Source organism: Equus caballus, chromosome 14 (assembly GCF_041296265.1).
Source record: "Equus caballus isolate H_3958 breed thoroughbred chromosome 14, TB-T2T, whole genome shotgun sequence".
In the NCBI taxonomy this organism is placed as follows: domain Eukaryota; kingdom Metazoa; phylum Chordata; class Mammalia; order Perissodactyla; family Equidae; genus Equus; species Equus caballus.
The window spans coordinates 58,684,333-58,712,284 of record NC_091697.1 but is presented as its reverse complement, the minus strand read 5'-3'; the positions used below and the strand labels follow the sequence as shown (position 1 = coordinate 58,712,284).

Sequence of the window (27,952 nt, the reverse complement as noted above, 5' to 3'; positions counted from 1 at the left end):
AAGCCTATGGATTTAACCTAAATGTCTCTGAGTCTGTTTCTTTTCATCTCTACAGCCATTCTAGTTCAGGCTACCATCATCTTTCCCTAGTCTGATATAATAACCTGGTCTATCTGTGTCCATTCTGTCCTCCTACAAAACGTTCTCAGTACGTTTGGTGTAATATTTTAAAAATACTTATTGGAATATATCAATGACAGTAAAGACAGACCACTGCCTCTGTCTACCTAATCTAGTTATTAACAGATACTGGACAGATTTGTGACAGAAAATGGTGAATTTGTCCTTCTGCTGAAAGAAACTGAGATCTCTTGGAATCCAAGGGCAAGGATGCTCCTGGGCCTGGGTATAATCATGTATGGAACTCATTTTAAAAATCCTGAGGCAGTTCTCTCTATTGGATTGTTTTGTCATTGTGACCCTAGAACTTGAGGCCTACTGATTAAGAATCCTCCCTGGATTTGCTTAGATGAGCACCATTAAGGTTTGCCTTTACTCTCATTTTACCATGTGTCTGTTACTGAACAACCCCTTATCTAAACTACAGTCTTTGGATGTTAGTTTAAAGCACCTTTGCCTGTCTGCTGTGGATCATGTTTTGTTTTATTATTTTAAGTCTCTTATTTTCCTTATTTTTAAGTTCTGGGGATGGAAGATACTTTATTTTCCTCTATGCGTTGTCTATAAATATTTTAAATTATTATATTTAAAAGTTCAAATATGTAAAAGAAAACTTCTGGCATCTTTTCCTGTACTACCTTGTTTTATATACTTTTTCATCAGTGAACTGCTGAATTGTTTAATAAGAGTTATACTTTTTAGTATGAGGAAGCTATTGTAATGGGATGGTTGAGGGGACTTTTTTTTCAAGTACAGGGTGAAGGATTGATTACGCAATAGACTAGGTACAGCTGGAGGTTATGTTACATAAATTGTTGATTTTCATTTTCTATAGGCATGGCGAAAAGGTCAGTCTCAGCTCTAAATGTGCCGAAATTGACCGAGAGATGATAAGTTCTCTTGGGGTTTCCAAGTCTGTGCTAAATAATGTCATTTTCTGTCACCAAGAAGAGTCTAATTGGCCTTTAAGTGAAGGAAAGGCTTTGAAGCAAAAATTTGATGAAATTTTTTCAGCAACAAGGTTTGTAACCTTTAATTAGACTTCGTAGCCCATTAACTTATTGAGCCATAGTTGCAATTTGGTTGCTTCTTTTTTTAAACAGAAAAAAATTTTAAAGCAAAAGAGTTATCAAATATTACCTCTCATCCAGTGGCAACCGGTGGGTATACTTCCTTTCAGTTTACTTTCTATTCATCTTTATTTACCTGGTTGACAGTATATATGTAACTTTTTCACTTAGCATTATGTCATAAGCATTTTCTAAGTTATTAAAAATTCTTTGTAAACATAATCTTAATGACTACATCCTATTCCATTGTTTGAATATACCATAATTTACTTAGCCAGAAATTTGATTTTTATTTAATATCTTCAAAGGTACATTAAAGCCTTGGAAACACTTCGGCAGGTACGTCAGACACAAGGTCAGAAAGTAAAAGAATGTCAAACAGAACTCAAATATCTGAAGCAAAATAAGGAAAAAGCTTGTGAGATTCGAGATCAGATTACTAGTAAGGAAGCCCAGTTAACATCTTCAAAGGAAATTGTCAAATCCTATGAGAATGAACTTGATCCGTTGAAGGTAATTTGATTTCTTGTTTGCTGAGGAGAAGGTCACCTTTTACCATGGTAGCACTCACCGCTAAAGCACTTTATTTTTATATAAATTTGAATGGTGTGTATATTTCTTAAAAAAATTATCAGAGACTATATAATATTATGGTTAATGTCTTAGATCTATACTAGACGATTAAAGTTGCCCAAAAAACTTGGATTTGAGAATAAATTTGTAGCATCATACTCAGTTAGTAAGATAGATCACTAGTTGTTAAATATGTGTAATGACCCAACCTTACAGTTCTGTATTCTTAAGGAGATTCTTTTTTTTAATTGACAGCTCTTTCTAGGGAATTTTTTATAATTTGCAGGATGTGCTTGACATTGCACAAAATTTGGAATTGATGCATGTAACATGTTGATATATTTGCAAATGAGTATAGCTTTCTGAACTTTGTGGTTTATAAGGAAGACCTTAAAGAAATCCCATTCATTCATTTCACAAGCATTTATTGAGTGTTTCCTGTGTGCTAGAGTATACTATGCTTGGGGCTACAGGTACAAGGAGGACTACAACAACATCCTTGCCCTTAAGATATTCCTAGTCTAATAAGTAAGAATATTCTTGAAAATGGTTATTTTCTAGGTTTCAGATAGTAGATTTTTTTAAAGCCATTTAAAAATTATCATGTTGTTTTTTAAAAACTCATCTGTAAATACTGATATAGATCTTTGAAGTGTAAACTGGAAAAGCTTTGGTGTGGTTCCTGTCCCAATGTCCATTGACATTAATACCTCCCTTAGTGGATAATTATTGTTTTGTGCATAGCACTGTGCAGGTGCTCTCAGGGATAAGGAAGCCAAAGACTTGCACTTTACTTTTAAAGAACTGAAAATCTAGTTGGAGAAACAAGGAAACTCTTTTAGAAGATAGGTAGGACAACAGAGAAGTAAACTGAAGAGCTACACAAATGATACAGTTTAGAACATAGGTTCTTTAGGAGCTGAAAGATGATGACTGTAACACAAGTGAGAAAAGAAAAAAATAGATAAATTGTACTTCATCAAAATGAAAAACTTCTGTTCTGCAAACTATACCGTCAAGAAAACAAAAAGACAACCCACAGAATTGGAGAAAAGATTTGCAAGTCGTAGATCTGATAAGGGACTTTTATTGGGAATATATAAAGAACTCTTATAACTCAATAATAAAAAATAAACAGCACAATTTGAAAATGGGCAAAGGATCTGAACAGCTATTTCTCCAGAGAAGATATGTGTCCAATAAGCACATGAAAAGATGCTTGACATCATTATTCATCAGGAAAGTGCAAATCAAAACCACAGTGAAGTATCACTCACACCCACAAAAATGGCTGTAAGTCAAGAAGATAGATAATGTGTTGATGAGGATGCGGAGAAATTGGAACCCTCATAGATCCTGGTGGGAATATAAAATGGTATAGCCACTTTGGAAGACAGTTCAGCAGTTCCTCAAAATGTTACTTATAGAGTTGCCATATGACCCACCAATTTTAAGTATCCTTATACTCAAGAGAAATTAAAACATACATCTACACGAAAACTTGTATAGGAATGTTCGTAGCAGCATTATTCATAAGAGCTCCAAAATGAAAACAACTCAACTGTCCATTAACTAACTGATCAATAAAATGTGGCATATCCATGCATTGAAATATCACTCAGTTGTAAAAAGAAATGAAGTTCTGATACATGCTACAACAGGCAAGAACCTCAACAACGTGTTAGGTGAAAGAAGCCAATCACAAAAGACAATATATTGTATGATTCCCCTTATTTGAAATGTCCAGAATAGGCAAATCTGCAGAGACAGAAAATGGATTAGTGATCGCCTAGGGTAGGGGCTAGAGAGGAATGATTAGTGACTGCTAATGGGGATAGGGTTTCTTTTAGGAAGTTCTTTTTGTAAGTCCTAAGATTAGATTATGGTGATGGTTGCACTACTCTGAATATACTAAAAAAATATTGAATTGTACACTTTAAATGGGTGAATTGTATATGAATTATGTCTCAATAAAGCTGTTTAAAAAAGTGATGGCCTTGAATAGAAATCTATCACAAGGCCTTCAAGGGAGGAGGCAGAGTTGAGCTGGGCCTTAAAGGATGGGGAAAAATCAGATTGACAGACTAGAAGCCATTTTATGCATATTTGTTTGTATTTTTTCTTTTACACATAATATATGCTCACAATGAAAAAGTTATAGTAGAATGTCAGTTGAAAAGTAAGAGATGCTCTTCCCATTTTTCATCTCTAACCTCCCAGGTGTATCCTACAGCAGGTTTTTTTTTTGCATATATACAATACACATGTATACAAACATTCACGTGTGTACATTCACACATACAAGCTTATCAAAACAGGATTGTGAGGAAGAGCCTGGGTTAAATCAGGGTAAAAAGAGTGAGAGACAAGAATTGCCATCAGATTATGGGCAGCTAATGGGCTTAGAATTTAGTTCAGTAGACAGAAGAGTGACAAAGTATGTTGTATTTTAGGACAGTTCTCCTGATAACTATGTGTAGAGAGTGTGATAATTACCAATATTGGAGCACATTTTAATTTCTTCAGGAGTAGCCTGGTTGAAAAGATGACAAGCACACATAAGGCAAAATAAAAGACAAGAGCTATAAGAGGTCTGAGGAAGGAAGAGAATTTCCATCTGAAATGGCCAGAGAGGATTTCATAGGCCTGAACTTGGGGTATGCTTTTGTTGACCATAAATGGGTAGGTAATTAGAGACATAGGGACAGTAAAATGCAAGCTGTCTTTGAACACTATCAAGCAAATCCATATAGTTGAAATAGAGCATTTGTATAGGAAATAATGTCAAGTTAGGGCTAAGAGATAACACCTGGTATTTATTGAGTGCTGCCAGGATTCTAACCAAGTCTGTAGCAAACATTTAGGTGTTTGTATATTTCCTTATTTGTCTTTAATTTTGACTAGTTATCCAAGGGTCTAATCGTATTCTCTGTATGCTTGGAGCCTAGCCCAGTGCCTGGCACATAGCAGGTGGTTTAGTTATCAAGTGAATGATTTCCAAAGTCCTTTTTTAGCTCTGATACAGGAGGATTCTTCCTGTCATAGAACTCAGCATAAAGTTTGAAAGTTTGGGTCAAATCACCTTCCCAGCAGCTGTTCGGAAGACAGCTTCGTTTCAATACTGCATATAATTCATGCTTTCTCTTTCACAAATTCCCTCCATCTTTAGGAACTCTCACAAACTACTTTTTTCCCATACCACCACCTCCTATCCTGACCTTGGCCAACTTAGGCCTGTTTTCCTTTCTTTTTTTTTTTTTTAAAGATTGGCACCTGGGCTAACAACTGTTGCCAATCTTTTTTTTTTTCTTTCTGCTTTATCTCCCCAAACCCCTCCCTGTACACAGTTGTATATCTTAGTTGCAGGTTCTTCTAGTTGTGGGATGTGGGACGCCGCCTCAATATGGCCTGACGAGTGGTGCCATGTCCGCGCCCAGGATCCGAACCCTGGGCCGCCACAGCGGAGTGCGCGAACTTAACCACTCGGTCACAGAGCCGGCCCCATGTTTTCCTTTCTTAACTTCAGTGGGAATTCACTGAGAAATTTATTTTCAAGTTCAAAAATACCCTCTGGCCCTCTAACTTACTCTTCCACACACAAGTTCATGATCCTTCTATACCTGATAGCCCAGTTGCCTCATTCTTTCGTCTCATTTTACAATAACACCTAAGCTTTAAACACTGCTATATTTTTTTGTTGTCTTTCTGTTCGTCTTAGCTCCTTTTACTAGGTTGTGTGCTCTGAGAAGCGAGCTAAAACACAGATGTCAAAGAATGAATCCCCAGTATCTGATGACTGACTGGACTTAAGGAATGAAGCAACTAGAGATGTCACAAAAGATCCAAGCCCAGATAATATTAAAGCACCAAGAGTCCTTGGAAACACCGATAGAGAGACTCCAAAAAGTTTCTGAGAAGTAGAGTATCATAGCTGAGGTGTTAATATTAAGTGCTCTTAAGAATCAGTCCAGTTCTCTTTGTTAGACTGTTCAAAAGATATTTTCTCAACACAGAATTTTTTTCACAAGTAATGTGAATGGTCCCATTCATTGAGGGCCTACTGTATGCCAGTCACTGAGGAAAGTGCTTTAAAATGGATTGTGTAAGCCCCATAGTAACCCTATGAGGTTTTATAGCCAAGAAACTGAGGCACAGGTGTTCACATTGGAAGTAAGGGGTAAATCCAGGATTTAAGTGCAGGCCTCTGATTCCTAAGCCCATACTTTTTTTTTAAGTCAGATTTATTGAAGTATAACGTACGTATAGTAAAAGCCACTCTTTTTAAAGTATATAGGTTGGTGAGTTTGGACAAATGCAGACAGTGGCATAACCACCACTACAATAAAGATGTAGAATATTTCCATCACCCCCGAAAATTCTCTCAAGTCTTGCAGTCAGTCCTCTCCCTCACTCCCAGCCTATGGTAATCACTGATTCATTTTCTGTCATTATACTTTTGCCTTTTCCAGAATGTCCCATAAATGGAATCATACATTATGTAGCCTTTGTTTCTGGCTTCTTAGAATAATTATGCTTTTTATTTTATCTGTGTTGTTGCATATATGAGTAGTTAATTCCTTTTTATTGCTGAGAGTGTTCCATTCTATGGATATATTATAACTTATTCATCCATTCCCTGGTTGATGGACATTAAGTTGTTTCCAGCTTTCAGCTATTACAAATAAAATGGCTATAAACTTTTGTGTACAGGTCTTTGTTTGAAGGTATGTTTTCATCTCTCTTGGGTACCTCCCCAGAAGTGGGGTTGCTAGGTTGTATAGTAAGTGTATATTTAACCTTATGAGCTGCCAGACTTCTTTTCAAAATGGCCATACCATTTCATAGTCCTGCCAACAATGTAAAAGAGTGCAGTTGCTCTACATCCTTGTCACCACTTACTGTCAGTCTTTTTTATTTTAGCCATTATAGTAGATGTGTGGTAGTATCTCTAAGTGTTTCTTTTTTTCATTGTGGTTTTAATTTGCATTTTCCTCATGTTTATGGATGTTGAGTATCTTTTTATGTGTGTGTTTGCCATCTGAATATCTTCTTTGGTCAAGTGTCTATTCAAATCTTTTGCCTATTTTCAATGTGGTTTTTTTTTTGTCTTTTTATTATTGAGGTGTAAGAGTTCTTTATATATCTGGATGCAAACCCTTATCAGATAGGCGTTTTGCAAATATTTTATTTTCTTTCTTTGCTTTTCAAAGGGCAGGAGTGTTTTTGTTTTTGTTTTTTGCTGAGGAAGATTTGCCCTGAGCTAACATCTGTTGCCAGTCTTCTTCTATTTGGTATGTGAGCCACCACCACAGCATGGCCACTGACAGATGAGTGGTAAAGATCTGTGCCTGGGAACCAAACCTGGGCCACCAAAGTGGAGCGCACCAAACTTAACCACTAGGACACGAGGGCTGGCCCAAGGGCAGGAGTTTTTAATTTTGGTCAAGTCTAGTCTGTCAATTTTTTTCTCTTACAGTTTGTCTTTTTTTTTTCCTATTTAAGAAATATTTGCCTGACCCAAGGTCACAAAGATTTTCTTCTGTGTTTTCTCCTTGCAATTATAGTTTGAGTTCTTACGTTTAAGTATATGCTCCATTTTAGGTTAATTTTTGAACATGGTGTGATGTAAGGTTGAGGTTTACTTTTTTGCGTACAGGTGTCCAATTGTTCCAGCACCCAGAGCCTGCCGTCTTAACCATTATACCACCCTGCCTCCCAGTCTTATCTCTCATTGTTAAGTATGTGACTTTTTACAAGTCCTCTAAGTCTCCTACTTAGCATGTAGTCTCATAAGGATTAGGGAGAATGTATAGCCGCGCCTAGTACAGTATCTGCAATATAGTAGGTAATCAGTCAATGATAGCTATAACTGTTATTATTGGTAAAATAACTTTTTTCAAATCTCTCATCCTTTCAGCTAACATATGGAACACCTGTTATGTGTACTGGGGATACATAAGTGAACAGAGTAAAAAAAGTTCCTGTTTTTATGGTGATTACATGCTATTCATTAATATATAAATCACAAGATATAGTATAATTTTACTAGATGACATGAGAGTTGAGGATGCATTTCGATGCAGCTATGAAAATTTATAATTGATATCTAAGCACTCTAATAATATGTTAGTTTAAAATTTAGGTTCTAAAAATGTCTTAGAAGAGGAATTGATCAGCTGTGGAATCGTAGAGGCAAACATTGGAAGAGTATCCCCAACATCATCCAAGGGGAGAATACTATGAGCCAGGTCACACATATTCCTAGGAGATGAGGCAACCAGCTATCCCTGGAAGCAGGCCACTGAGATCTTTTGTCACACTTCACTTGTTCAAAGTCCTCTGTGCTTGAGCAAACTTTGAATCAAAATAAATTTTGTCACAGGCTCAGAATGTGCTGATGACTCACCATGAGTTTCTAGCCTACTCAGGAGTTCTGATTTTTTTTTATATATAGGTTAAATAGTTAGCCTTTTAAAGATTAAGTTCTTAAAATGTGGTACTTTACATAATGTGGCTCTAAGTACCCGATGAATGAAGGACTTTTGTGGGAGGTATTGAGGGCAGGGCATGGGCTTTGGAGGTAGAAGTGGAGTTTAATCCCTGCTTTTCTTTACCAGCTGTGAGGAGTTGGGCAAGTTACTTAATGTCTCTGATCCTCAGTTTCTCTGTGCCCTCTCTATAGCGTTCTTAGCATTAAATGAGATCACTTTTATGAAGTATTTGGCCCTGAGACATCTTATTTTTCTTCATTCATCTGCAGTGTAAACTATAGTAAGTTTTATTTATGTTGAGTATTTATTTTCAGAATCGTCTAAAAGAAATTGAACAAAATCTCTCTAAAATAATGAGACTTGACAATGAAATTAAAGCCTTGGATAGCCGAAAGAAGCAAATGGAGAAAGATAATAGTGAACTGGAACAGAAAATGGAAAAGGTTTGTGGTGATAGAATTTTGTTCTACTTCAAAATTTTGAGGTTATTGTAATGAATCATTTGATTCCGTTTTGCTACTTATATTTTGAAAAAAATATACAAATATTTATGTTTGTGTTACTTCTGTGTGTATGTTAAAGAGAAGGATATTAAGTAACCTTTGGTTCATATTTTGTACATCAGAGTGATACCGTCTGATACTTGCTTATTAAAGCTCTTTATCTTGGTTCTACACAGGTTTTTCAAGGGACTGATGAACAACTAAATGATTTATATCACAATCACCAGAGAACAGTAAGGGAGAAAGAAAGGAGATTGGTAGACTGTCAGCGTGAAGTGGAAAAATTAAATAAAGAATCTGGGCTTCTCAATCAAGAAAAGTCAGATCTACTTGTTGAACAGGGTAGGACAAAGTCCTTATTGTCTTTTTTCATATCAGAATATTATGCATTGTCTGCATGAATGATGAATCTCCAGGGAATAATGCTGAATGAAAAAAGCTAATCTTAAAAGATTATATACGGTATGTTTCCATTTACTTAACAGTTTTGAAATGCCAAAATTTTAGGAAGGGAAACCAACAGATAAGTGGTTGCCAGGACTACTAAGAGGAGAGGCAGAAGGAAGGTTAAAGTGGTTATGTTTATAAAGACAATAAGAGGGATTCTTGTGGTATTGGAACTGTTCAGTATCTTGACTGTCATGGTGGATATATGAACCTACACAGTTGATAAAATCGTGTAGAACTTAATACACACACACAAGCACGCACACACACACACAGGTACAAGTGAAATTGGGGAAATCTGAGTAAGATTGATGGATTGTATATCAACATCAATATCCTGGTTATGATATTATGCTATGATTTTGCAAAATGTTACCAAAAGAAAACTCTTTTTCTACTCAACAATTCTGACACCAGATGTGTGGGTTTTTTCATACCAAGAAGTAATTCTCCAATTCTCGGTGGGCACTGATTGGGTATCCTATAATTTAATTCAATTCTGATACTAACTGTCCAGAGTTAGTCAGACCCCAGAGATTAAGGGCTCAGTCCCATGAGACTGCCCCCCACTTGAGATGACAAATGCAAGTTCTAGGTTATCTGTCACCTGTACTTCTGACCAGCTGGCTATAAATCAGAGGTTCCCACAACCCCTCAGGTTCAGTAGAACTCTGAGAAACACTTACCATAACCAGTTTATTATAAAAGATAAAGCTCAGGAACAGCCAAATGGAAGAGATGCATAGGGGCATGGTATGGGGAAGGGGCATTGAGCTTCCATGCCCTCTCCATGTGTGGTACTAACCCAGCATCTTGATGTGTTCAGCAACCAAAAGTTCTCAGAACGCTGTTTTTTTGGGTTTTATGGAAGTTCCATTATATAGGCATGATTGATTAAATCATTGGCCATTGGTAGATTGAACTCAATCTTCAGCCCCTCCCCAGAGCTGGAGAGAGTGAGTATTGAAAGTTCCTACTCTCAAATCACATAGTTCCTTCCTCTGACAACCAGCTCCCATCTTCCGAGTCACTTCATTTCAAAGGTACATATAATGACTAACAAAAGACACTCCTCTCACCCCTGTCACTCAGAAATTCTAAGAGTTTTAGGAGCTCTGTGCCAGCAACTGAGGACAAAGACCAAATATGTATTTCTTATTGTATCACAATACCACAGTTACCGGGAAACTGGGAGAAGAATATAAGAGATCTTGCAGGATTTTTTTTTTAACTTTTTATTGAGATTATGATAGTTTACAACCTTGTGAAATTTCAGTTGTACATTATTGTTTGTCAGTCGTGTTGTAAGTGCACCACTTCACCCTTTGTGCCCACCCCCCAACCCCCTTTCCTCTGGTAACCATTAATCTGGTCTCTTTGTCTACATGTTTAACTTCTACATATGAGTGGAGTCGTACAGAGATTGTCCTTCTCTATCTGGCTTATTTCACTTAACATAACACCCTCAAGGTCTATCCATGTTGTTGTGAATGGAAGGGTTTTATCCTTTTTTATGGCTGAGTAGTATTCCATTCTGTATATATATATATATATATATATACACACCATATCTTCTTTATCCAATCATCAGTTGATGGGCACTTAGGTTGCTTCCACGTCTTGGCTATTATAAATAATGCTGCAATGAACATAGGGGTGCATGGGACTTTTGGAATTGCTGATTTCAAGTTCTTTGGATAGATACCCAGTAGTGGGATGGCTGGGTCATATGGTATTTCTATTTTTAATTTTTTGAGAAATTTCCATAGTGGCTGCACCAGTTTGCATTCCCACCAGCAGTATATGAGGGTTCCTTTTTCTCCACAACCTCTCCAATGTTTGTTACTTTTTGTTTTGGTTATTTTTGCCATTCTAATGGGTGTAAGGTGATATCTTAGTGTAGTTTTGATTTGCATTTCCCTGATGATCAGTGATGATGAGCATCTTTTCATGTGCCTATCGACCATCCATATATCTTCTTTGGAGAAATGTCTGTTCATGTCCCCTGCCCATTTTTTGATCGGGTTGTTTGATTTTTTTGTTGTTGAGTTGTGTGAGTTCTTTATATATATGGAGATTAGCCCTTTGTCGGATATATGATTTGCAAATATTTTTTCCCAGTTAGTGGGTTGTTTTTTTGTTTCAATCCTGTTTTCCCTTGCATTGAAGAAGCTCTTTAGTCTGATGAAGTCCCATTTGTTTATTCTTTCTGTTTTTTCCCTTGTCTGAGAAGACATGGTGTCCACAAAGATCCTTTTAAGACTGATGTCAACGAGTGTACTGCCTATATTTTCTTCTAGAAGCCTTATCGTTTCAGGTCTTACCTTTAGGTCTTTGATCCATTTTGAGTTTATTTTTGTGAATGGTGAAAAAGAGTGGTCAATTTTCATCCTTTTACATGTGGCTGTCCAGTTTTCCCAGCACCATTTGTTGAAGAGACTTTCTTTCCTCCATTGTAGGCCCTCAGCTCCTTTGTCAAAGATTAGCTGTCCATAGATGTGTGGTTTTATTTCTGGGCTTTCAATTCTGTTCCATTGATCTGTGCACCTGTTTTTGTACCAGTACCATGCTGTTTTGATCACTGTAGCTTTGTAGTATGTTTTGAAGTCAGGGATTGTGATGCATCCAGCTTTGTTCTTTTTTCTCTGGATTGCTGTAGCAATTTGGGGTCTTTTGTTGCCCCATATGAATTTTAGGATTCTTTGTTCTGTTTCTCTAAAGAATGTCATTGGGATTTTGATTGGGATTGCATTGAATCTGTAGATTGCTGTAGGTAGTATGGACATTTTAACTATGTTTATTGTTCCAATCCAAGTGCATGGAATGTCTTTCCATCTCTTTATGTTGTCATCAGTTTCTTTCAGGAAAGTCTTGTAGTTTTCGTTGTATAGGTCTTTCACTTCGTTGGTTAAATTTACCCCAAGGTATTTTATTCTTTTTGTCGCGATTGTGAATAGGATTGTGTTCTTGAGTTCTTTTTCTGTTAGTTTGTTATTAGAGTATAGAAATGCTACTGATTTATGTAAGTTGATTTTATACCCTGCAACTTTGCTGTAGTTGTTGATTATTTCTAATATTTTCCCAATGGATTCTTTGGGGTTTTCTATATATAAGATCAAGTCTTCTGTAAACAGCGAGAGTTTCACTTCTTCCCTCCCTATATGGATTCCTTTTTCTTGCCTGATTGCTCTGGCCAAAACCTCCAGTACTATGTTGAATAAGAGTGGTGAGGGGCCAGCCTGGTGATGCAGCAGTTAAGTGCGCACGTTCTGCTTCAGCGGCCCGGGGTTTGCTGGTTCGGATCCCAGGTATGGTCATGGCACCACTTGGCATGCCATGCTGTGGTAGGCGTCCCACGTATAAAGTAGAGGAAGATGGGCATGGATGTTAGCTCAGGGCCAGTCTTCCTCAGCAAAAAGAGGAGGATTGGCAGTAGTTAACTCAGGGCTAAGCTCCCTAAAAAAAAACAAAAAAGAGTGGTGAGAGTGGACACCAGTATTATTTTTTATAACTGCATGTGAATGTATAATTATCTCAATTTTTAAAAAATCAGCTGAAAGAAAGTATTATGGCTGTGTGTTTTAAAGGTCGTCTACAGCTACAGGAAGATCGTCATCGAGAACATGTCCGAGCTAGAGATTCATTAATTCAGTCTTTGGCATCACAGCTAGAATTAGATGGATTTGAACGTGGACCATTCAGTGAAAGACAGATTAAAAATTTTCACAAACTTGTGAGAGAGAGGCAAGAAAGGGAAGCAGAAACTGCCAGCCACCTAATGGTAAATATTCTCTTTTGTCGGTGTCAGATTCTCTAGTTGAATTGTTTTAATTTTTGGGTGGACCTTATTTTGTCATATTTTTGGATAAGTGTTAGGATAGAATCTGCTATAATGTAGAAAAAAACCTTTATGGAGGCAAATTTTTTAAAATTTACAAGGATGAAAATATGAAGAAAATACAGACCTACATCTTTTATTTAAGTAAAATTTCTTTTTAAAGCTAATCATAAAGGAAAATTTGCTCAAGGTTACTAATGATTATGTCTGGGTGGTAGTCATTACATTTTTTATACTTTTCTGTTTTTTCCTCAGTGTGTGTGTACTACTTTTGCAATGAAGAAACTTTTTCTTAATGAGTTGTTTAATGAAAAATTGTTAATACTCTTGCTTCTCATATGCATTTAGAATGACTATGCAGAAAAAGAGAGTCTGAAACAAAAACAGATAGATGAGATAAGGGATAAGAAAACTGGACTGGGAAGAATAATTGAACTAAAATCAGAAATCCTAACTAAGAAGCAGAATGAGCTGAAAAATGTGAAGTACGAATTACAGCAGTTGGAAGGATCTTCAGACAGGATTCTTGAACTGGACCAGGAGCTCACAAAAGCTGTAAGATATTATTTGAGTAGTGTAATAATTTTAAGGTGTAAGACATTTAGAATCTTGCCTTCTGAAGTATTTTATCTGTTGCTAATCCTAAGGTTGTGGCATTTTAGTAAAAATGTTAACCTTGTCTATCAATCTCATATAAAATGAATTCATCCAAATATCTTAATCACCCAGCTCTTTGGTCTGGAACCTGGTGGATTGAAAATTAGAATTACCAAGGAAGCTTTTTAAAAGTACTTACACTTAGATCTTGCCTCAAACCTTCCAAATCAAAATCTCTAAGAATAAGGCATGGAAATTTGTGTTCAAAACAAAACTGGGTGATTCTTATGAGCACCCTTGGTTAAGAACCACTTACCAAAATTTAAAAAACAAGTATTTTCCCTCTAGGTTCCGCACACTGCAGATTTTATATGATTATTGCCATGTTATCACTTTTTCTGTGGTAGAAATTTTCTTAGCCCATCTCTTCTTTTCATGAATTTCCAAATTTTCTTCCTTGTTTCTAATCTGTCCCCTTCTTTCACATCACCACCACCAAAGTAAGCATCCCAAAACTTGGCAAATCCCCCTCTCAAATTCCATCTTGATAATTTAGGTAAACATTTCTTTTTGCTCTCTAACTCACCATCTAGGGTACATTTTTGTCAGTTTAGCACTTTATCACAATATTGCCTTGTGATGAGGAGGCACTGGTTAGGGACCACCTCGCACAATTTTTATAGTTTCTACATGCCAGCCAATATAGTGAGTTACATAGGTACTTCATAAATACTTAATTATTGACTGAAGAGTTACTAAACTATATACCTAGACAGATTTCTCTTAATTTTGCACTGATTCTCAGTTTTCTCTCCCGTTTGACCCCTCTACATTTTTTTTACTAGTTCTCTTACATTATAACATAGTAAGGTAACTTCATAAGATTTTCTTTAAAAATCTTATTCTTTATGTTTTTTGTCTGGTTGGTTAGGAGGAAAGAGTAATATCTTGACCATTCTGAGGAGCAATTGATTTCTAATACATTTTATCATGACACGCATATATAAACCTGTGCCTTTGTTTGAATTTTTGATAAGGAACGTGAGCTAAGCAAGGCTGAGAAAAGCAGCAATGTAGAAATGTTAAAAACAGAAGTGATAAGCCTTCAAAATGAGAAAGCAGACCTAGACAGGACCCTGCGTAAACTGGACCAGGAGATGGAGCAATTAAACCATCATACAACAACACGCACCCAGATGGAGATGCTGACCAAAGACAAAGTATGACCTTTCTTTTTGTTCTAATTATACTTTCTGATCTTTAAACTAGCTTATCTTATATTCATAAGTGATACACTATTTAGTTGGTATTGGGTTTATATTTGAGGGATTAAATGAGCTTAATGTTCTATGAATTAGATTTTCAAGCTTAAAAAGTATTTTCTAATTACAAAAAGGTAATAATATGGAAGTGTATACACACAAATACACATGCACAGTGCTTTGATTTTTATCGTATATCATACACAAGTTTTAATTTTTACATCGTCAGACTTGTTACTCTTTTGTGGGTTAGGCCATCCTCACTCTTACGACTTTAAGAAATTTTGTATTTTCTTCTTGATTTTTGTAGTTTTATTTTTTAAGCCCAGAACTTTAATCAGTCTAGAATTTATTTTTTTCTTGATATACTATGGAGATGTTAAGCTTTATTTTTAAAAGATTTTTTTTTTCCTGTAGGCTGACAAAGATGAACAAATCAGAAAAATAAAATCTAGGCACAGTGATGAATTAACTTCATTGTTAGGGTATTTTCCCAACAAAAAACAGCTTGAAGACTGGCTTCATAGTAAATCAAAAGAAATTAATCAGACCAGAGACAGACTTGCCAGATTGAAGTAAGTAGTTGCAACATTTGGAGATGTAATCGAAGTCTCTTGTTTTATGCTTTCATTTTTAATTGTTTTAAAATCGTTCATTGTCATGAAATGGTATGTCTTGTTAGTTGACTTTAGTTCTCCTATATTTTATGAATTAAGGAAAATGGTAACACATAGTAACTTGGGGCTCTTGTTCCTTAAAAGTTTGCAGAACTAAGTGAGAGTATTAAAATTCTCCTTTATAAAAGGTGAAAGCTGAAACTATAAAGCTCCTAGAAGAAAACATAGGGTAATAGCTTCATTATATTGAAATTGGCAGTGATTTCTTGGATATAATACGGAAAGCACAGACAACAAAAGCAAAAGTAGACAAATGGGACTACATCAAACTTAAAAACTTCTACAAAGCAAAGGAAACAATCAATAGAGAGAAAAGGCAACCCATAGAATGGGAAAAAATATTTGCAAACCATAATCTGATAAGACATTAATATCCAAAATATATAAAGAACTCATGTAGCTCAACAACAGAAAAACCAAATAACCAGATTAAAAAATGGACAAAGGACTTGAATAGACATTTCTCCAAAGAAGATATACAAATGGCCAACGAGCATGTGCAAAGACGCTGAACATCACTAGTCATTAGAGAAATGCAAATCAAAACCACAATGATATATCACTTCACACCAGTTAGGATGGCCACTATCAAAATAACAGAAAAGAATAAGTGTTGATGAGGATTTTGAGAAATTGGAACCCTTGTACACTGTTAGTGGGAATGAAAAATGCTCTAGCTGCTACAACTTGGATGAACCTTGAGGGTATTATGCTAAGTGAAATAAACTAGTCACAAAAAGACAAATACTTCATGATTCCACTTATATGAGGTATCCAAAGTAGTCAGTCTCTTAGAAACAGAAAGTAGAACGGTGGATGCCAGGAGCTGGGGGAGGGGGAAAGGGGGATTGTTGTTCAATGGGTATAGAGTTTCAGTTTTGTAAAATGAAACAGTTTTAGAGATCTGTTGCACAACTATGTGCATATAGATAACACCACTATATTGTACACTTAAAAATGGTTAAGATGGTAAATTTTATGTTACATGTTTTTTTACTGCAACAGAAAAAAGTGGTCACTTTTTTCATATGTCACCCTGAGTCATGGTTGGATAAGAGGGTCAAAAAATTCCACACGGACTTTTGAGGAAAAAACAGTGGATTTGGCTTTGACCATGTTAAATCTATGTTTCTTGTGGAAATGTCTGTTAGGGAATAAAATATTAGAGTTTTAAGTTCAGAAAATTGGAAGTTGTTGCTTTGTATCTGATAGTTGGAGTCATTAATATAGGATATGTCACCTTGAAGTAGTTATGCAAAGAGAATAGAAAAGGTTATAGTTAGACTCCTGGAAAACACTAGCATTTAAACTGTTAGCAGGCAAAAGAAGAGGAGCAAGTGAAGGAAATTGGGACATGCCCAGGGAGTCAGAGAGAGCCAGGTAAGAGTGGTGTCTAGGATGCCTTAAGAAGATATTCCTTCAAAGAGGGTGTGTTTGGTGCTGCTAAGATGGTGACCTTGATGAGCAGTGTTCAGTGGCTAGGATGGTGAAAGCATCATCTACATCAGTTATGTTCTTCCAGATTTTTACTGTGATTCACAATGGGAAGTATCAAGATGAAGCATACATGTGCTCACACGTTTATCTGAAACAAATTTCTCAAAATAGTACCTTTTGTAACCTGGCACAGTCTACTTCAGTCTATTCTGTTGTTTCATTTTTTAAAATAATATGCTGAATGCAATGCATTAAATTGATTACATGACTTGACTAGTGCCTCATATTCTACAAATTGTAAAACCCTGTCTCTGCAGGCACGGAGGTTGGCTAGGATGATGTTTAAGAGTTAGAGTAGAGATAAATTGTATTAGTGAGCAACGTCTTTGGTGAATAAGAGGGAATGAGTGATTAGGACATAAGTACAGGACAGCAGCAAGGAGGAGACAAAGGAAAAGTTTTTACAGAAGGGAAGGGAAGTAATTTTGTGAAAGAGTCCAAAGGGAATTAGGAGAATGTTTTCCTTTTCTCTCCCTCCAATAGATCCAGCAAACATATTCTCCTTGCTGAGGCTCTTAACCCAGGATCTAAGATCATGAATCCCCAGAAACCAGGCAGAATTTTGCCCATACACATTTTTCTGGGAGCAGGCCCACGACCAGGGGTGGCAGGTGTCAGTGTCCCAGGGGGAGACTTCAGGCAGAAGTGGACTATTGCCAAGACGTCTAAAAAAAAGTTCTTGCTCAGTAAATCTTTGTAATATTTGTTTGTAGAATTTGTCTTGTATCTATTTACTCAAACTTTTCAAACTCGTTTCTCATGCTTTAAAATTGTGATCCATATTTGTTCTTATTTTAGCAAGGAACTGGCTTCAGCTGAGCAAAATAAAAATCATATAAATATTGAAATAAAAAGGAAGGAAGAGCAGTTGTCCAGTTATGAAGACAAGCTGTTTGATGTTTGTGGTAGCCAGGATTTTGATAGTGATTTGGATAGACTTAAAGAAGAAATTGAAAAATCCTCAAAACAGCGAGGTAAGGTACCCACTTTATATGAGGTGCTTTGACATTTTTGAATTTTCATTCACAGGTAACTAATAAGGATGGGAGATTTTAAAACTTGGTTCTAGAGCCATGTGCCTTAAGTTTTAGTCCTGGTTCTACAATTTACTTACTGTGTGACTTTGGACAAATTATTGAAACCTTCCTAAACTTCAGATATATCATCTGAGGACATAATTATCTACCATCTAGGGTGTTAGGGAGCAGTAAATGAGATTATAGGTGTAAAGTTCTTAGAACAGTTTCTAGCACATGATAAATTCTAGAACATTGTTATACTTTTTTGTGTGTTACTAAAAAATAATTTATACAAATCCGAATATATTGTGCCCTTTGAAAGAAGACTTAGATATTCTTCTCACTGGGAATATATTTATTTCTTAAAATAGCCATGCTGGCTGGAGCCACAGCAGTTTACTCCCAATTCATTACTCAGCTAACGGATGAAAACCAGTCATGTTGCCCCGTCTGTCAGAGAGTTTTTCAGACAGAAGCTGAATTACAAGAAGTCATCAGTGATTTGCAGTCTAAGCTGCGGCTTGCTCCAGATAAACTCAAGTCAACAGAATCAGAGCTAAAGAAAAAAGAAAAGCGGCGAGATGAAATGCTGGGACTTGTGCCTGTGAGGTGAGAAGAGGGATTTACCGTTGCTGTACATGTAGCAGCAGCACTAAACAACAATAATTGTAATAGTTGTTGCGAGCAAGATCCACCAATGGATACTAAAATCAGTAGGCAGAGTTTGAGAAACAGAATATATATGTAGTCTCAATGTAACTCTCCTAAGATATTTATTAATTACAGAGAGAAAAATAGTAACTTTACGATGGATAAATCTGGCTGACTCTGTCTTAACCCAGTGAATAAGGTTAACATATCCGGTAATAAGACATACTGACATCATGTGCCCACTGATATGATGCCCTGAGAAGGATACAGCATCACTTCTATGATATTCTTGCCAAAAATACATAACCTTAGCCTCATTATGAGAGAACATTAGATAGCTTATTTTTAATTGTGTTTTTTGTTAAGGCAAAGCATAATTGATTTGAAGGAGAAGGAAATACCAGAATTAAGAAACAAACTGCAAAATGTTAACAGAGACATACAGCGCCTAAAGAATGATGTGGAAGAACAGGAAACACTCTTGGGTGTAATAATGCCTGAAGAAGAAAGTGCTAAAGTTTGTCTGACAGATGTTTCAATTATGGAGAGATTCCAGGTAAGGTTATTGTAGTTTAAGCAGAATAAAATTTGTTTCATGGTAGTTTGAATGTGAAATGTGAGTGTTAAAAACAGTAGCTAGTGTTCAGGTGGAGATTGTGTTTAGAGTTCCCCATCCTCAATTTCAAATAGTCTCAGGGAGTACCTGCTTATTTATATTCTTGGGTTTATATTTTTTTATTCATAAATTATAAGAATTCAGAAGTAGTCTTATTTGTTTTTTTAGTCTGCTTCCTTTTGTTTACATCATTAAATTAATTAAAAATTAATTTCATTTTTATTCTGTTAAACTTTGTTAAAATTTTATCAAAAGCAGTTACAAATTTAGATTTAAAAAGTAATTAATAGCAATTTTTAAACATTTTGAATGATGATAATACAGTAAGTTTCTTAAAGAAAATAACTTTGTTCTATTCTTAAGATGGAGCTTAAAGACGTTGAAAGAAAAATTGCACAACAAGCAGCTAAGCTACAAGGACTAGACTTGGATAGAACTGTTCAACAAGTAAATCAGGAAAAGCAAGAAAAACAACACAAATTAGATACAGGTAATATAGTCTGTTTCCTCATGTACCCATAAAGCCTTCAACATTCCCAGCATATGCTTTTTATTGTAAATTTTATACCTGTTATGTGGACAAGGAACTGTCTTTCTTCCTTCCAGTCTATAGTATATTCACTCTGTTTTCTCAAAAGCATCACTTCTCTGTTTCTTTGCTTTGCACAACAGATTTTCAACAATGGGAATTTTGAATGTGGAGTATCAGATGAGCTGTACTCTTTCTCAGTCATCCCTGCCCTGGGAGCCTTACCTGTGGGTGGCCAGGAGGGAACAACATGCAGGTTTGGGGGCTATAGGGCTTCTTGTGGCACATTTGTTATAGTAGTTGGGACCTGCAGACACTCAGCCTTTGTGAATTCCATAGACCTATACAACTGGAAGGATGCTGCTCGTAGTATTTTCTGTACCCCTACATTAATCAGTGTGTCAATATGTTTTTGTGCAGTTTCCAGTAAAATTGAATTGAATCGTAAGTTTATACAGGATCAGCAGGAACAGATTCAATACCTAAAAAGTATAACAAATGAACTTAAATCAGAGAAACTTCAGATATCCACTAATTTACAACGTCGTCAGCAACTGGAGGAGCAGACTGTGGAATTATCCACTGAAGTTCAGTCCTTATACAGAGAGATAAAGGTAAGAACATTCATACATATTTTTTTTTTAATTTTTTCAAATGTGTGAAATGCTCTTTATTGATGTAGTAGACTAGAACTATGGTTATTGTGAGGACCAAATGAAAATGATATAATAATTCTTTGTGTTGCTCCTGGGTGACAGAACTTGTGCTAATAGGTAAAGATTTCTGGGAGAAGAATTTTGGCCATAATAAGGAAGAACTGGCTGCCTGGTTAAATAGTGAACTTCCTGTTATGGGAGGTGGTCAGGTGGTGGCTGGCTAACTCCATAGAAGGATTCTTGGTTGTATAGGAGGTTTGTCTTAGCTACAAATCCTGTATCCACGGCAGACACTGCCTCTCAGTCATAACACTTTTTCTGTTTGGTTCCCGATATAGTCTCAGAATGCTTCCCAATACAGTAAGTAGCCACTGAGTTGCCACGTGGAATAGAATCCATTTGGCATCCCTCATCTAGATTAATCAAATCTAGGACCCAACCAGTTAAATTTTTTAACAGTTTTGGAAACAGTCTTATCTCGGTTTTCATAATTATACTCATTCACTAAGCACTAAATATATTACTGAGTCTATCATTAATTAGTATAAATGTTTCTTTCTTAAGTATTTTTGGATTACAAATTATCAGAGACTTAGAGTATGATCCAATAAAATAGTACCTACCTTACATTTGTATAATTTTGTACTATTTATAAAGCTCTTTGACATTAAACTGTTCAGTGTCTCAGTAACTGTTGAGATATGTGATTAAATCCCCTTTTTATAGAAAAAGAACTTGAGACTTACAGATATCTCTTGGCTTGCCCAAGTTCATGCAGCTAGTAGAAGGCAAGGTTAATTTTCAGGTAGGTCTTCTGATGTATAAGACATTTGAATTCTCATCACACCATACCACTTCCCAGTGTGATAAAATACACCTACATTAAAGTAATACGAAATAATTGCTTCTACCTTTATAGATTCATTAGATAGTTCAAGATCTTAAAGTGCTTTTTTACACGTTTTTAAAGAGCTATTTTGAACAGTGGTTATCATTTAATCATGCTGTAGAGATGTTACAAGCCCAAATGATGTGGACTTCTGATTAGTAAAATAGTTTGTTACTTGAAAGCCCCTTTCCTGTCAAAATAGGTGTAAACACACCAACATCAATGTACCAGTGTGCTTTTATTACCATAAAATAAGTACTTAGCCTTAGCAAACTAGGCTTGAGGACAAGTGTCCTTTATAGGGGCCGGCCTGGTGACACAGCAATTAAGGTCGCACGTTCCACTTCGGCAGCCCAGGATTCACTGGTTTGGATCCCGGGTGTGGACATGGCACTGCTTGGCAAGCCATGCTGTGGTAGGTATTCCACATATAAAGTAGAGGAAGATGGGCATGGATGTTAGCTCAGGGCTAGTCTTCCTCAGCAAAAAGAGGAGGATTGGCAGCAGTTAGCTGAGGGCTAATCTTCGTGTAAAAAAAAAAAATATCCTTTATAATCATATTTCCATCTGGAAAAGAGAGGCCTGGACTGAATGAGCTTTCCTATTCTTTGGTGATATGGTGCTGACCTGGGCCCCTGCAAACTCATGAAAACTTACACCTGAGGCCACATGCGCATATAGTTGGGAACACATGGAGTAGATTAAGAATCAAGTCAGTAACTGAGGTGGTAGGTTAGTGGTTAAGACAGACTCTGGAGCTGGATGGGATTTAAATCCTGGCTCCTTCATTTACTGGCTGTTGTACCCTGGACAAATCATTTCTGTGCCTGTTTACTCATCTGAAATATGAGATGAAAATAATGGTATCATCCTCATTGGGTTGTTGGAAGGAGAAAATGAGTTGATTTTTAAAGCCTGGCACATAGAAAGTACTTTTATTATGACTGTAAATTCTGACACATGAAATAAGATAATGGAATGTTATATAAGATGTTATGTTCTTTATATTTTTAGGATGCTAAAGAGCAGGTAAGCCCTTTGGAAACAACATTGGAAAAGTTCCAGCAGGAAAAAGAAGAATTAATCAACAAAAAAAATTCAAGCAACAAAATAGCACAGGATAAAGTAAGATTTCATTTATATGTTTACTTATCAAATATATATACTAAACTTATTATTATGTTCAGAGCACCATGTTGGACACTAGTATTTCACATGAAATTAAAAACATGATAAGATAAATAGTATTTTCAGATTTGTGACATAATCTTGACATTAAAAATTCTTGTTGGATTAAACTTAAATTGTTTTGCTTCTTCATTTAAAATAGAAATTGAGAACTGAGACTATTTAATTCAGCCCCACAGATGATGGTGAGAATTGTCTGAGATCATATGGTTTACTGGGATGGAAACTGGAACACACTGCTCCGAACCTCCAAGCCAGTGTTTCACTGTGCTCTCCTATTAAGTTTTTGTTACCTTAGTATGAGATACTTCCTTGGAAGTAAATCTTAAATGCCCTGGTCCCAGTCAGTGTTATTTAATAAATATCTTTCCACAGATGAATGATATCAAAGAAAAGGTTAAAAATATTCATAATTATGTGAAAGACATTGAAAATTATATTCAAGATGGGAAAGACGACTATAAGAAGGTAATTTAAAACTTAAAATTATTTATTTGTTTGAATTTTTATTTCTTGTGCTTAAAGAATTTTCTTTTTTGTAGCAAAAAGAAGATGAACTTAATAAAGTAATAGCTCAACTAAGTGAATGTGAGAAACACAAAGAAAAGATAAATACGGATATGCGAATCATGAGACAAGATATTGATACACAGAAGGTAGGTCTAATGACTAATGGCTTATGGTGACTTATGGTATTGCTTATACAAATAACATTCTTTTCTTTATTTTTTACTTCTTACTTTTATTTTCAGTATTTCCATTGAATAGAAATGCAAACAATAGAGAAAAGCAGTTCTAATAACATGGTCTTTTCTTCTTTCCTTTTTTTCATTTTTATTTTTAGTAAAAGACCCACTTGCCAGAAGTTTAAACATAAAAGCATAAAATTATAGCATAATTAAAATTAAAGCATAAAAGTCTCCCTCTCCTTCTGCCAGTTTTCAGTCTCACTTGTAGATGTCATTACTGTTAACAGTTTTTTGTTTGTTCTTAAAGAAGGTTCTTATTCATATGCCAGCAGATAAATAGGTAATATATCTGTATGTATGTGTTTGTGTGTACAGATGAGATCATACCATTGATGCTCTTCACCTTGCTTTTTTCATTTAATGCAATTTGATCTTACATATCAACTCAACTCAGATCTACCGCCGCCTTTTTAATGATTATAAAATATTTCTTTTTGTGTATGCACCGTAACTTACTTAAGTTGATTACTTTTTCTCCTTATTGCAAACTATGTCAGTGAACATCCTACATATATCTGTATTTTTTTCTTACTTATTTTAACACAGCTCTATGAAGGATAAATTCACACAAAATAGGGATTGAAGTGTAATAATATATTCTTAAAAGTTGTCTCTAAGTAAAATATAAAGTTGTTTTTCATTTGGTTCCTATATTATTTATTTTCTCTTTTAGGGAAGTTAATTTCCATGATATAATTAAAATCACATTGAGAAACATCTTCAGCGTGACTTATACAAGCATGATAGTTAATGCCTTTAAAAACTACACCATTTCTGTGCCAGAAATCAATCTCACCTAAAAATGTGATAGCCCTTTGAAGAGTCCTCTCATGTGGTCATGAAAGCAAATTCCAGTGTTAAATAATATTAGCTGAAAGCAAACAAGGGCACATTCTCTTGTTCCAAATAAGAAAAAAGTACAAGCATAGTCCCCCATAGAAGAATCTTGGAGAGTCACAGCAGCTGCAGGTGGTACATTGGATTGCCTTGGCAACAAAAAGACACTTATAGCCATATCATTTTAGACACCTTTAACTGCTTATAGTAATACCTTTAATAGATATGTATATATATTTTTATTTCCAAGAAAACTGGAAAAAAAACTCAACATAGTGATTCATAGATGGGCAGGGTTGGAAATAAACATTAAGCATGTGAGAGAAGTCCTTGGCTTCCCTTCTTCTCTCTCACCTCCCAAATTCTTTTTCCCTGGTGACTCCTGTGCCATTATTGTGAGCAACAAGATAGTGCCAAAGATTTACCCCTCCCTCCCGCTTCCCACATCACTGAGTTTACACAGCTGTAAGGGTTACTGCAGGAGGGTCCTAATTAAGATGTTCTATTGCTGAACTTGGGATGAGTTTTCTATGTTCAGGCTTTTATGGGCCAAGCCACCATTGTTTTTACAGGAAAAATTTTTTCCCAAATTCCGAAGAGTCAATTTGTAAATTGTTTCCTGCTTGTCTCTTGACAACATAGTCCATTATAATCACCAGGAAAACTACTGAAATAATTGTGTTGGTGTTGCTGCTGCTGCTAAGTCATTGAGTCTCTTTTTAAGGACAAAACTGCTCGATAAGAACAGCCAACTTTTGGGCTGGCCCTGTGGCCCAGTGGTTAAGTTCGCACACTCTGCTTCAGCGGCCCAGGGTTTCAACGGTTCTGATCCTGGGCTCAGACATGGCACCGCTCATCAGGCCACAGTGAGGCAGTGCCCCACATGCCTCAACTAGAAGGACCCACAACTAAAATACACAACTATGTATCGGGGGGATCTGCAGAGTTAAAAAAAGCAGAAAAGAAAAAAAAGATTGGCAACAGTTGTTAGCTCAGGTGCCAATCTTTAAGAAAAAAAAAAGAACAGCCAACTTTTTAAATTTTCAATTCGGTGGCCAGGAAAGTGTCATCAAGGACATAGATATATACTATTTTTGTGAAATTTCTTCCTGCCTTGTATAATTTGTAAGCTTGAAGGTAAAGATCTTATCTGACCCTTAACAGTATCTAACAGTCTTGGCACATGTTAGGAGACAAATACAACTAGGAAAAAAAGCGGGGGGAGACTGATAGTATTGCTCTCTTATGATCTTTTAGATCAGTAGGCTCTGTTGTGGGGTTACTATGCAATATCCCATGGGGTGTAGGTATATTAAAACATCTAGTTATATTTTTAATTTCATCATCTAAATTTCTGTTTTGTGTGTCTGCGGGCCATCCAGATTAGTCCAGGCCTGGAGATTCCTTACCCTGGCTTATTCTCCCTCTGTTGAGTTTAACATGATTCTAAGTAAGGCAGAGTTAGCACTACCTGTCAGCAGTTGCCTGTTATGAATCACATGTTGATAACTTGATTATTTTTGTTAACTGATTTAATACTTACATTTAGATACAAGAAAGATGGCTACAGGATAACCTCACTTTAAGAAAAAGAAATGAGGAACTAAAAGAAGTTGAAGAAGAAAGAAAACACCATTTGAAGGAAATGGGTCAAATGCAAGTTTTACAAATGAAAAAGTATGTTTTTAAAATAGTGTTTAGTTTAAATAAAGGTCTTTATTACTGAAATTGTGAAGAATATTCAATACATGTTTTTTAAAAGGAATGTAAGCCCTTAGCCAAAGTGTCCCTTGAGACTTATAGGAAGGTGGACAGAGTTTTTATACAAATACATTTCATGGCCTTACAAATTGAATTACTGAAGTAGTGATATAGAATTATAGTCATACTGCAGCGATGGGCAGGATTAAAATTGCCAAGTCCCCAGATTTCTGTTAGCCTGCTCCACAAGGTAATGGTACTGAACGTAAAGAATATATGGCCTACGGGGCCTGCCTGGGTCAGAGCTATATATAATGAATGAAGATTTTTACAGCATACATTAAAATCTGTATTATCTGCCAAGTTATCAGAAAAGTTTGAGTATTTCACCTTTTTTGCTCAGTATTATACTTTTTATACTTGTATAAGAGAAATTTTGCTTTCATTAGAGGAGTACAAACTTCTAGTAAGGATTACTGCAGAAATTAATAGTTTAATTGAGATAAAATTATATTTTGTCTTTGACATATTATGAACAAAATGATGACACCTGTTGTTCAATAACTTCTCAGTGTTGGTAATTGTGTATTCTCAGTTCACAATCAGAAGTTTGTGAATTTGTAATATTAATCACCAAGAGTACTTAGGTTAGTCAGGGTCTGAAAGTCAGGAACTTTCTCAGTGCTCACATGTTATGAGAGTTCTTTATTCAGCACCCAAAAAAATCAGCTGTTTAGAAATCTGGATGCTTCAGAGGTTTGGAAGGAAGAAAATTTTCTTTAGTACTGGAGCCTTAAATAAAAAGCAAAGAGAAAGTCTGTTATCATATGCTGATTGCTAAGGAGAATGGTAAATGATATTTATCTATCTAAAGAGATCTGATTTTTCCACGTCAGGCTGCTAAAAGCTAAAAATGGTCCTCATTTGTTATTTTTCCCTTTTATAGTGAACATCAGGAGTTGGAAGAAAAAATAGACAATGTAAAAAGAAATCACAGTTTGGCAATAGGGCGACAGAAGGGTTATGAGGAAGAAATTATTCATTTTAAGAAAGAACTTCGAGAACCTCAATTTCGGGATGCTGAGGAAAAGTATAGGGAAATGATGATTGTTATGAGAACAACAGAGCTTGTGAACAAGGATCTGGACATTTATTATAAGACCCTTGACCAGTAAGTATTGGACTGGGGGTTTGGTTCCCATTGCAGTTACTACCTACTAGCATGTTTTAGTCATATTTTCCCCCTTTTTTGCTTTTTAAATTTATTTCATACATACCAAATAATGGAAAAATATATGTATGTATGTGTATGCACACACACACACATGCTTACTTAAGTTATAAAGTTAAGTTACAAAGCATATTAATATTAAGGAGTACTCATGATACCACCTGCCACACCCAATCCGGGAACTCTACCGTTGTCACTAACTGGCATCCACCTAGATGCACCTCCTGATCTCAGCGTTCTGTCCACTCCATGTAACTGCTAACACAGATTTTTGCTTTCTCTGCTTTGTTAAAAAATAATTTTGTCTTATGTAGTTTTTAAAAAATGATATATTCTGCGTACTCTTCTAGGATTTTGTTTTTATTTACTCATGTTGCTTATAGCTATGGTTAATTCACTTTCACTAATATACAGAATTCTATTGTGGCACTATAGCTCAAGGTATCCATTCTCCCATAGATGGACATTTGGGTTATTTTCAGGTCTTTACTAATATAACCCTTGCTGCTGGGAATATTCTTATCATGTCTTCTGGAGCAAAGGTGTAAGGTGTAGTAGGGTATATGTGGGAGTAAAATTTCTGGCTTGCAGGGTATGCCCCAATTTTACAAAGTAGTGTAAAATTGTTTTCCAAAATAGTTTTATTAATTTAATTTACATCATTAATAGAATATAAGGGTTTTCTTTGATGCATCCTCTGACATTGATTTTGTCAATTTTTTAATTTTTACCAATCTAATGGGGTCAAAATTGTAAATCATTGTGGTTTTCATTTGCAGTCCCCTGATTTCTAATGACACTGAACATCTTT

At 35.7% G+C, this 27,952-nt stretch overlaps 1 protein-coding gene across 1 annotated transcript in view; it reads left to right on the top strand.

Moving 5' to 3' along the window:
• The window catches only part of RAD50 (RAD50 double strand break repair protein), a 67,771-nt gene that overhangs the window by 17,927 nt on the left and 21,892 nt on the right, over positions 1-27,952 (top strand). The window contains exons 4-21 of the mRNA XM_001504442.7: positions 956-1,141; positions 1,499-1,703; positions 8,569-8,697; positions 8,934-9,099; positions 12,792-12,985; positions 13,391-13,597; positions 14,677-14,859; positions 15,319-15,476; positions 17,874-18,049; positions 18,466-18,703; positions 19,112-19,301; positions 19,725-19,851; positions 20,311-20,504; positions 22,450-22,560; positions 22,999-23,091; positions 23,166-23,279; positions 25,759-25,886; positions 26,857-27,081. Coding sequence (XP_001504492.1) covers positions 956-1,141; positions 1,499-1,703; positions 8,569-8,697; positions 8,934-9,099; positions 12,792-12,985; positions 13,391-13,597; positions 14,677-14,859; positions 15,319-15,476; positions 17,874-18,049; positions 18,466-18,703; positions 19,112-19,301; positions 19,725-19,851; positions 20,311-20,504; positions 22,450-22,560; positions 22,999-23,091; positions 23,166-23,279; positions 25,759-25,886; positions 26,857-27,081 — 3,024 coding nt within the window. The remainder of the gene's footprint in view (positions 1-955; positions 1,142-1,498; positions 1,704-8,568; positions 8,698-8,933; positions 9,100-12,791; positions 12,986-13,390; positions 13,598-14,676; positions 14,860-15,318; positions 15,477-17,873; positions 18,050-18,465; positions 18,704-19,111; positions 19,302-19,724; positions 19,852-20,310; positions 20,505-22,449; positions 22,561-22,998; positions 23,092-23,165; positions 23,280-25,758; positions 25,887-26,856; positions 27,082-27,952) is intronic.